The 11,941-nt window shown below is 36.0% G+C and overlaps 1 protein-coding gene across 1 annotated transcript; it reads left to right on the plus strand.

Annotated features, from left to right (window-relative positions):
* Window positions 1-643: 643 nt before the first annotated feature.
* On the plus strand, window positions 644-1,573 carry LOC128626811 (olfactory receptor 12-like). The gene has a single exon (XM_053661459.1). The coding sequence runs from the start codon at window positions 644-646 to the stop codon at window positions 1,571-1,573; it is 930 nt and encodes a 309-aa protein (XP_053517434.1).
* Window positions 1,574-11,941: the final 10,368 nt, after the last annotated feature.

An 11,941-nucleotide genomic window follows, 5' to 3' on the forward strand; every position in this document is an offset into this window, starting at 1 on the left:
CTCTGTCTCGCTGCCTGTTTTTGCCTGGCTTATCTGCATGCAAATGTGTGACCTCAGTCAGGTAGCCACCTCGTGGGCTCTGCTTATTTCCTTTCCATGCCCAGGGTCTGCTAGCTCTGCACCGTCTGCTGTCCCGGGTCTGGCAGCCACTGCTTTTTCCCTCTCTGCTGGCCGCCCACTGCGCCTCTCTTACCAGCCTGGTTAAATGGTTGTCGGATATCTGTACAGTTCAATTTTCTCTAGGTTCTGGTTGTGTTTTTGTTCCTAAATCTTTGTTGTCCTTAATTTTGGTTGTGGGAGGAGGCACAGTGTTTATACCTATGCCTCCATCTTGGCCAGAAGTCCCTATGACTGTTTTCTAACTGCAAAATTGTACTTCTTAATCCTTTTGACTTTTTCACCCAATCCCCCAACCCCTCTCCCCTCCGGCAACCATCATTTTGTTCTTTGTATCTGTGAGACTGCTTCTATTTCTAGTAAACCATTCACTTTGTTCATTGGTGTTTTGTAAAGTATTGGAAACAATATGACACACAACAAATACTTTCCCATGCTGGTTCCCAGTTATTTTTACTAAAACAAGTACTCTGGTCACTCATTTCTTTCATTTTATCATCTCTTTAGTTCTACCTATATCACAGCTATGAAGAATGAGCTTAATGGGAATTACTCAGAGATGACTGAGTTTGTTCTACTAGGGTTCAGAACCCCCCCAAAGCTACAGATCCTCTTATTTTTTGTATTTCTGCTGATCTACATGGTCACTGTGGTGGGAAATGTCAGCATGATAATTGTCATTAAGATGGACTCCAGACTTCAAACACCAATGTATTTCTTCCTTAAAAACTTGTCTGCTTTAGATCTCTGCTACTCCACAGTTATTGCTCCCAAAGCTTTAGTGAACTTCTTGTCTGATGAAAAGAAAATTTCTTACAATGGCTGTGCAGCCCAATTTTTCTTCTTTGCCCTGTTTGTCACAACTGAAAGCTTTCTTCTGGCTGTCATGGCATTTGATCGATTCTCAGCCATTTGTTCTCCTCTCCTCTACCCTGTGCACATGTCCCAAAAAGTCTGTGTTCAGTTGGTAACTGGATCTTACATCTGTGGAAGCATCAACTCCATAGTCCACACGAGTTTCACCTTCAGTCTGCATTTCTGTGGAGAAAACAGATTGGACCACTTTTTCTGTGATGTCCCAGCCCTGATGAAGATCTCTTGTGTTGACACCTCTGTAAATGAGATTGTATTGTTTATTCTCTCTGGTTTTATCATCATTACCACCACAACTGTCATTCTGGTATCTTATGCTTATATCCTCTCCACTGTCCTGAAGATCCCCTCAACCCAAGGCAGAAGTAAGACTTTCTCTACTTGTGGCTCCCATATAGCAGCAGTGAGTTTATTCTATGGGACGGTGTTCTTTATGTATGCCCAGCCCGGAGCCATCTCCTCACCTGAGCAAAACAAGATTGTGCTCTATACACTTATAATACCAATGCTAAACCCTCTAATATACAGTTTCAGAAACCAAGATGTGAAAGATGCTGTGAAAAGAATATTATGTGGGAAATGATTCCTTCAATGATATTTGTAAAATCATTATATAGCAAGCAAATTTCATATGCTAAGGATCCAAGTTATTCTTGTTTATGTAAAATTATTATATCAAAGACATTTTATATAAGGCAACAAATAGTTTTCTCCTTTACAAAATAATGTTTAAACAATATATATCTATATATCATTATCTTATTTGCTTAGAATATATAAATCATATATTTTCATTACTTATGATGTGGTAATATTTTAATTTCAATTTGACTTTGACTAAGAAGTAAATATTAAAAGCTGATGTTATGTAATAATTTAATAATATTTGTCTGGGTGAACTATTCTTTAAGTTTTTTGTTTTGTAAAGTAACTAAGCTGGTATTTATTTGGGAAAGATAACTGCCACTGCATAGCTGGCAAAACAGAATGGAAGTGGTCACATAGAACACTTTTGAATACAAAGCGTATTGTTTTTTAAAGATCCAGGTTTATATTCAGAGGGTTATCATCCTTAGAGTTACAACTCTTTTGAAAGGGAACCTATCATATATTATCAGGGAAGAAATCTTCACATGAAAATGTGTGTCAATAACATTCTACTAATTTTTATTTTCCCACTTTCTTCTTAATATAAAACTGACACAGTTTATAATGAATAAAAGATGATATATACAGGACAGCTACTCTATGCCATAGCTAATGTTTATCACCATTTTCAAATGAGGTAATTGAGGCACCGTGAGAGTACTAAATCATGTAAAAAGTATTCACATATTTTTTTACTCCTCAAATCAGACCTATCATGAAAGTGACATTATATATATATATAGAATGTTTAGTTTAAATTAATATATTTTAGAAGTATAGAAATTGTATCTTAGAAGCATTATGTGATGTGCTTAATTTTACATTGCCAGTAACAACCATAGCCAGAGCTGGAACACAGAATTTGCTGACTCCAAAGCCATGGAGGTAAAAATTATGTGGCAGTGACTCAGAAACAGCTTTATTTTGCCATAGGTTTTACTATTGTAAAGGTACTTATTGACTCACATGTATTATTAATTGTATTCAAATCTCTCTGATAGCATTAATTTTTACTTTCTGTTATATCAGAAACTGGATGTGTTTAAGTATTGTTTATGTGTGTTTGGTAATCTTTGTTATATTTTTTACTTATTGTAGTATATAATATATGCCATTTAGTCACACATTATATTAATATAGCTGCATTTCTTTGTTATACCTACAAGTGCATTATGCTGAATTGTATTTTATTTAAAACCAATACAGCATGTGGCTTGTTTAAAAACTTTTTATCTCACTAAAACTTTGATTTTTAACTTTTTAAAAAACATTTTACAGCTGTGACTTTTTATAACTTAAGCTCCTCCTCTCACCTGCACATAATCCATAACAGAGATACCTTATTCTGGTGTAATGCCTCCTGTATACTGGCTTCATAGAATGAATTAGGATGCATTCCCTCATTGTAAATCCCTTGGAAAAGTTTATGTACAATTGTTAATTTTTCACTAAAATGTTTGGTAGAACTCACTAGTAAATCAGACTGGAATTTTTATTTGTGGGATAATTTTTACCTACAAAATTGTTAATTTTTACCTACAAAATTGTTCTCAGTGAAATGAACTGCGCAATCATTGGGTTTACCATCGTGAAAAGTTGACGTAAGTGGATCCGGTTGAAAATGGAGCCAGAGTAACCATTCTAGAAAACTTCCTCGGATATCTTGCTCCTTGAAACTCTGCAACGTTTACACCAGGCAGAATAACCTTTGGACTGAGCCAAACCAGCAGAGTCTTGCAAATAACTCTTTGCAAATCTACAGGAGACCATACATCCTGACAATAAGGACAGATGATTATAAACTCTCTTGCTGCTGACAGAAAATGGGCCATGTATGGTTAAAGTGTAACTCAGTTTGTTGGCACAAATAGAAGTTTCTTTCCTTTATTCATGTAATTATTTTCTTCCTTTCCTCATAACACCTTCCTGTAATTGGGACAGTACTTGGAACTTTTTTGTATCATTCATTTATTAGTTTAAAAACTTATTATTAATTTTAGTTGTTTTATTGTTGTTCAAGTACAGTTGTCTGCATTTATCCCTGCCCACTCCCGCCATCCCCACCTCCATCCCCTGATTCCAAGTCTCCTTGGTTTTCATCCATGAGTCCTTTATAGTTGTTCCTGAACTGAATCTGTGTTCTCTGAATTGAATTTTTTTAAAAAAATTATTTATTTATTTATTTAAAAAAATTTTTTTATTGATTATGCTGTTACGGTTGTTCTATTCCCCCCTTCATTCCCCTCCACCCTACCCCCCCATCCCCACCATTACCCCCCCTTTAGTTTATGACCATGTGTCTCAATTCCTTTAGATTCTATATTTCCCATGCTATTCTTGCCCCCCCATCTATTTTCTATCTACTTTCTATGCTACTTATTTTCTGTACCTTCTCCCCCCTTCTCCTCCTCGCACTCCCCTGTTGCTAACCCTCCTTGAGATCTTCATTTCTATGTTTCCACTCCTGATCTAGCTGTCCTTTTAGTTTGCTTTTGTTTTAGGTGTGGTTGTTAATAACTGTGAGTTTGTTGTCCTTTCACTGTTCATGTTTCTTTAACTTCTTTTTCTTAGATAAGTCCCTTTAACATTTCATATAATAAGGGCTTGGTGATGATGAACTCCTTGAATTTGATCTTATCTGAGAAGCACCTTATCTGTCCTTCCATTCTAAATGAAAGTTTTGCTGGATAGAGCAATCTTGGTTGTAGGTCTTTGGATTTCATGACTTGGAATACCTCTTTCCAGCCCCTTCTTGCCTGTAAGGTCTCTTTTGAGAAATCAGCTGACAGTCTGATGGGGACTCCTTTGTAGGTGACTGTCCCCTTATCTCTTGCTGCTTCTAGGCTTCTCTCCTTCATTTGAATCTTGGCTAGTGTAATGATGATGTGCCTTGGTGTGTTTCTTCTTGGGTCCAACTTCTTTGGGACTGTCTGAGCTTCCTGGACTTCCTGGAAGTCTATTTCCTTTGCCAGATTGGGGAAATTCTCCTTTATTATTTGTTCAAATAAGTTTTCCACTGGTGGCTGTTCCTTTCCCCCTTCTGGTACCCCTATAATTCGGATGTTGGAGCGTTGAAAGATGTCCTGGAGGTTCCTAAGACTCTCCTCATTTCTTTGAATTCTTGCTTCTTGACTCTTTTCTGTTTGGCCATTATTTGCTTTCTTCTGGTCCACTCCATTAATTTGAGTCCCAGTTTCCTTTTCATTGCTATTGGTGTCCCGTGCAATTCCATTCATTTCAATTAGTTTCGCCTTCATATATTTGTCTAATTTGTCGGTATAATCAACCAGTTCTATGAGGATCCTGATGACCAGTGTTTTAAACTGTGCGTCTGAGAGTTTTGCTATTTCTTCATCGCTTAGATCTATGGGCTCTGGGGCTTTGAGATCTTGTTGAGCCATTTTTGGTCTGTTCGTGCCCTTTAAGTGTGAGAAGCGGTGCCTTGAACTCCCAGGTCGCTGGGTTGTGACGCTGTATGTGGGGGTGTGGTCAGAGCGGGGAAATGGCGACCCCCTCTGCTGTTTCTCACAGCTGGGTGAGGATTAGCGTCTTAGGTGGTTCACCTGGGCCAGGCCACTCAGAGTCGCTGGGTTATGACGCTGTATGTGGAGGTGAGGTCAGAGCAGGGAAATGGCGGTGCCCTCCACTGCCGCTGGCCGCGGCTGACGCCGGGCCCCGGTCCAACCGCCCACTCCCTCGCCTGTCCGCCTGCGCACAAATGCGCGACCACAGTCAACACGCAGCACCGCTCCTCCGCTGTCTCCCCCGCGGTCGCTCGCTCGCCTAGTGGCTCGCTCGGTCGCTCACTAGGTCCAACCCTGCGCCTGGATTCCGCGCCTGAGTCCAGCTGACCGAGACCTCCTGTGCAATCCCGCTTCACCAGCCGCTGGTTTCACCCCTTACAGGTCAGGCTGAAAAATTTGTTGTTAACGGACTTCCGAAAAATTCAATTTTCCGTGTTCTGGCTGTGTTTTCTGTTGCTAATATTTAGTTGTCTCTAAACTTGGTTGTGTGAGAAGGCATGGCACATCCACCTATGCCTCCATCTTGGTGGAAGTCTGTGTCTAAAAAATTTATTTATTTATTTATCTTTAGAGGGGAAGGGAAGAAGAGAGGGAGAGGAATATCAATGTATGGTTGCCTCTCATGGGTCCCCTGCTGGGAACTGGCCTGCAACCCAGGCATGTGCCCTGACTGGGAATAGAGCCACATAACTCTGCTTTGCAGGCACATGCTCAATCCACTGAGATACACCAGCCAGGGCTGAATTGCAACTCTAAAAAAAGTTGTAATGTCAAATGAACACTCTTTGTCACTTGTTTTGGCTTTTTATTTTTAGGTTAACACCACATTTCTTTCCCCTCTTTTAGGTTCTTCATTGCCTACTCCCAGGAAGCCAGTGGGGAGAGAGAGAGGGTGAGAGCATGTTCTCTTTTGTCATTAATTTAGACAGGAGAGTATTGGTTCCTATTATTTCTTGTCAGCCAGAATCAGAGATGCTATCTTTTACTTTTCAAGCCAGATGAAACATATTTTTTAATATGCCTCAGGAGTAAGATGGCAGTTATTTAATTAGTATCTTTTGAATTATAAATTTAATCAGAGACTTCCACAAATATGGTCCTAATTATGACTGTATGCTCATTACCTCTTATGGAACATGAATAGTTACTGAGGACAATTAAACCTGAATTCCTTGTGGGTAAAATTGTTCTACTGTTGATGAAGTTGGCTCCAAAGGTGCTATAATGTTCAAGGAAGAAAGTTATATGTTTCTGTTCCTTCTTTTGCAGAATAGTCTCACTCCTTGAAAGTCAGATTCTTTTAGAGATGAAACTATGATTCTTAGGATCAGTTTTACTCAGCATTTTCTAGTCCTTCCTCAAGATTTATCTTTGATTCTATGCCATAATGATTTGGGTGTCTCTCATTCATAGACCAAGGACCATTCCTGTTTTCTTTCCAGGAATCACCACAGCAAAAGTCAATTATGTATATTTCCTTACTTTTGAAAATCTGAAGTGTGATCATCTCGACATCTGAGTATAGGAGTCTTAGGTCTTTTTACTGAGTGAGTGTTGTTAATCCTGTTTCTGGACTGTAAAGTGACACTAATTATCTCTAGGAGACCCTACTCTGCTGTTCTTACACTTTTGAGGGACAGCTGCCTTCATGTCTCAGTAACAACTTACTCTCTCCAAACCAAGTGAGATTCTTTTACATTTCATTTTGCTGCAGAGGATTACAGCTTTCCTTTTTTTGTGGGTAGAACTAATTTTATTGCTACTGTTGCTATTTAAGTTTTAGTTTAGTTTTCCAAGTTCATGTGAGATAAAATGATGTTAGCTGGCCTATATAATAGTGTGTCTGGCATGTATTAACTTATTTAACCTGCATAGCATTTCTGTGAAAATTACAATGAGGAACATATGTGATTGGAAAATGAAAAAAATTAGGAGATTGTGAAAGGTATATGTAAAAATAAGAAATTAAAATGTGTTTAAAAACTATATGTGTAGACATTATATGTGCAAATAGAGTTAAATATATAAATATTTAAAGATTAATAGATTTAAGTGAAAAGTCAAATGTTGGACAGCTGAAGACAGTTAAAGTACTTGGAATTCTAATATATTTTATAAAATGTGTTTTGTAGCATACACAACAGATTCATAAAAGAAATAATATAAATACAATACAAATTGTGTATAAAGTACATACACTCTCCTTGTATGCCATTCTTCAAAATGCATCTGGAACCATAGAGGCATTCTGATAAAACTGATATAAAAAATGGAAATGTAAAGAAACTAAAGGAATGCTTGGGTATGGGGGGGGATGAACCTAATTTGTATAAGTATTGATACCATGTAGTACTATAGTTTTGGTGTCCACTGACAACAACAATAACAACTAAAGAAACATATTAGATTTATCACATATTTGTGCTGAATAAAGAGAGAAACTCCTGGAAATTATATTTGTGAAAAAATTCAATGAAGAATGAAAAAGTATCCTTTCAGAAGAACCTTTATAATTAAAAATGACTTTAATCATCTTGGAGTGAGAATGCTGTTGTGCCAGGAAGCAGCAAGACCAAATTCAATGGTCCTCAAATTTCTGTACAGGGACTGACTTCTGTAGAGTCAGCTGGGCATCTTGAAATATAAATAAATGCTTCCCCACACTCATCTCATTAATACATAATTTTCAACATTCATATTAATTAAGGAGGAGGTGTGATCCAAGAATCAGTATAAAAGCAAAGGGAAACAAAAGCTCCCCCAGGTGATGCTGAAGTATGGGGAAGTTTGGTGAGTTTGGTAAACAATGACCTAATTGACCTCTAGGGTCCTTTCCTTTTCCAAAAATATCATATATTTGTATGTATTTTTCTAATGTACTTTCTTGGTTTTGAGAATATCTATATGGCTTTGACCCATATGGCTCAGTTGGTTGGGCATTGTCTCATAGAATGAAAGGTCACCAGTTGGATTCCTGGTCAGGGCACATGCCTGTGTTGCAGGTTTGTCCCACAATGGGACACAAACGAGAGGCAGCCAGGCAATGTTTCTGTCTCACGTCCATGTTTCTCTCCCACTCTTTGTTCCTCCCTTCCCTTCTCTCTAAAAATAAGTAAATAAAATCTTTTAAAAAGTAGTAACTATATGGCTAGATCAAAGGACTTAGAACTTAGGGCAGGTAATGCATGGGGGGATTTTTTAGTTATGTCTTTGCATAAAATTAAGAGTAAGATATTTCTCAAGTTTCAAAATGAAGACCCAGTCTAAGATCCTCTTTTGGTACTAATAAGTAGAAATAAGGTAGTGGGACTTAAAAATAAATAAATCTACTTATTGAGTGAACTCAGATGAATAAGTCTACTGTATACTGTGAGCATTTTCATTGTTACCTACACTTTTTTGAAAGCTTCCTTAGAGTGAGCCAGCACATGGCCTTTGTCTTCAGGGTTTTCATCTGTCTTCTCTGGGTGAGAGTCTTAACAGTTTCAAGGATCAATTAACTATTAAAATTCTTCAGTGAAGCTTCTTTTGGAATCTCTCAAGTAAGGTAACTGGTTTTAGAAATTTTCTGTAGATAGTTTTCTTGAATTTAGCAAAATGTTTCCTGTTCAGTCACTGATATATTCATGATTTATTGAGCACTTTCTATTTCTCAGATGCCACACATTCCCTTTAATTTATATACATCATTTAATCTTTACGACAATACTATGGAACAGATGTTCTAAGACATTTATTAACGAGAAAACAGAGGCTTGTGGAATTTCAATAATTTGCCCAATATGACTTAACTAGTGAGTTGCAGGACGACATGGATTAAAGCTCAGATCAATGTGATTAAAATGCTATACATTTACCTAGTAAAACATTTTGACTCCATAAAAATATAGTAACAGAGGTTAAGTCAGTTTCAGTTTTCTCACTCTATTGTATTTTGAATTTTATGAAAATTTCCAAGTAAAAATGACTTCAAATATGATACTAGGTTCATTGGGGAGAAGGAATATTTTTTGTGAGTTCAGAAGTCAACACTGGAGCTGATGTGGCTCAGAGGACTGACTGCCAACCTGCATATCAAAAGGTTGCTGGTTTGATTTCTGTCAGGGCACATGACTTGGCTGAGGGCCAAGTCTCCAGATGTGGGAGTACAAGAGGCAACTGATTGGTGTTTCTCTAACACATCCATGTTTCTTTTTTTAAAAAAGTGTTTATGGTATATTTTTTATTTGCTAAGATATGAACATTTTTACAAAGGAATTCATCTTTTAGAAAATTTATTTCTTTTAATTGTTGTTCAAGTACAGTTTACTGTCTTTTACTCCCATCCCAGCTCACTGCCCTAGTACTCCCCACCTCCCTCCCATTTCCACCCCCTTAGTTTTTGTCCATGTGTCCTTTATACTTTTCCTGTAAACCCTTCTTCCCCTTTCCCCTAAAATTCCCTCCCCTTTCCCCTCTGGTCCCTGTCAGCCTGTTCTCTATTTTAATGTCTTTGGTTATATTTTGCTTGCTTGTTTGTTTTGTCGATTAGGTTCCTGTTAATGGTGAGATCCTATGATATTTATCTTCCATCACCTGACTTATGTCACTTAGCATAATGCTCTCCAGTTCATAGGCAGAAAAATATCAGATATTCCATGCAACAACATTTTCACTGATATATCCCCTAGAGCAAGGGACATAAAGGAAAGAATAAACAAATGAAATCTCATAAAAATAAACAGCTTCAGCATGGCTAAAGAAAACAGCATTAAAATGAAAAGAGATCCTAGTATTTCTTTGGGTTAAGAATTTTGGGTCATGACCTGAACATTAAGAGAATGCAATCCATGTTGCAGAACAACGTTTTCTTAAACAAAGGTTTGATCCTTTTCCTATTTTTGTTTCTTCATGGATGTATTATTTTACATATATACTGGAGCATTTACTAATATGAGATATAGCACCTGTTCTTGAGAATATCTTATGTTTAATTTATTTTCAAATCTCTTCTCTTTTAAATAGCATTGGTTACATAATTTCTTCCAATTTTTCTCTTAAAACCAGAAACCTGTGTATGTAAATTATGAAAGTAGGAAAAACTTGTATTTTTTAGAAGTCCTAGGTCCTACCCAAAATTAATTTTGACTATTCTTCAGCTTTCTAAAATTAATCAGTCAACATTTCTGTTAACCTTAATTTTTTCAAAAAAGAAGTTATTGAAGTAATCCAAATTAGTTCTAATATTCTTCTATAGTCCCAGCTTATCTTAAAAGAATGTCAAAATTAGTGAAATTATAGCAATGACAACAGCAAAAATTAGAAGATATTTTATAGTTTATATCACATATAATTTTATAATATGTATACAATTTTATGTAAATTTACATATATACAGTGTTATTGATTTTATAATTATACGATTATAAAAGATTTTCATAAATTTGTTATTTTTCAGTTGTCTTTTACATTGTATGACAGATTATTGAATAATAAACCACTCTGCCACTCAATCTTAGGACTATAGGTAAGCCTCAGACCTTTTTGTCTCAATTTTTGCATTCCTAAAATTAGAATAAAAGTTTTTCTCTACCTTCAATGTATGTTATTTAAAGTTATTTTATTGTCATAATAGCATGTTTAAATAAATATAATGCCAGTTTGTTTAAATACATATTTCTTCCTTTTTCTTCAGTTTAGCTATCTTTAGATTGTTCTGTGTACCTTCTGTCCTTCATATGCATAGGTGTCTGTATTTCTGAAAACCCAGAAAAACCTCTGTTCAAGATCTTAGAATTCTCCTCTGCCATTTCAATCTTCAAAATAAAAAATAAATAACTAAATAAATATAAGAGGAAAGGAAGAAAGGAAAGAAGTAAGTTAGGTAGGAAAATAGTAAAATCTTGATTTCATTATGTTTAGGAAATGTAAAAGAAAGTCACTTTTATTTTTATCAGATGAACTGTGTCACTAAGAGTGTATACCTCTAGAGGGACAAAAGTAATGGAAGAAATAAGTACATGATTTTTAATTTATAAAGGGATGATACTTTTGACATCATTGGAGTCTCTGTATGTTTTAAATTAAAAATGTAATTCTTAGTAAGTTTTCTTTTTAAATAATTATTCACTTGTATTTTTTAATCATACAACATGAATGTTTCTTGCTTTTTTACACTTATATCTTCAAATACATGAATTCACTCACAATCTTTCTCAATTGAGTTTCCCCTTGTGCTTCTACACGTGATTCTTTCAACTACTCATTATACATAAAACATTATGAGGTCTCAATTGTTTTTCTATATCAGCACTTAATTTTCTTTTTGTAAATTTATTTAAGTTTTTTATTTTTAAATCATTTTTATTGTTATTCTATTACAGTTGTTTCATTTTTCCCACTTTGCCCTCCATTGCCCATTGTACCCACTGCTCACACTACCAATTCCCACACTATCGGCCATGACCATGGCTCATTCACACATGTTCTTTGTCTAGTCCCTTCCCCTTCTTTTCACTATTACTCCCTGCCCTCCTCCTCTCTGGTCACTTTTAGTCTTCTTAATAGAAGTAAGACAGATGCAATACATGTGTACTATTTTTCTATAGTAAATCAATTAATCATTAAAAAATAAAATGTGACCATGAATGAAAACATTTTCACTTTAAATATAACCTTAATTGGATTGTAATATCTGTGAGAATTATCTTCCACTACAGGAGGCAGATTTCAATGGCAGTAAACTGATAACAAATCAATGAAGGAAAAGAAAACAACTCTTGTTTTTAGATTTTTCCTAG

Source organism: Artibeus jamaicensis, unplaced genomic scaffold, assembly GCF_021234435.1.
Source record: "Artibeus jamaicensis isolate MK-2021 breed Jamaican fruit bat unplaced genomic scaffold, CSHL_Jam_final contig_233, whole genome shotgun sequence".
Taxonomy (NCBI): domain Eukaryota; kingdom Metazoa; phylum Chordata; class Mammalia; order Chiroptera; family Phyllostomidae; genus Artibeus; species Artibeus jamaicensis.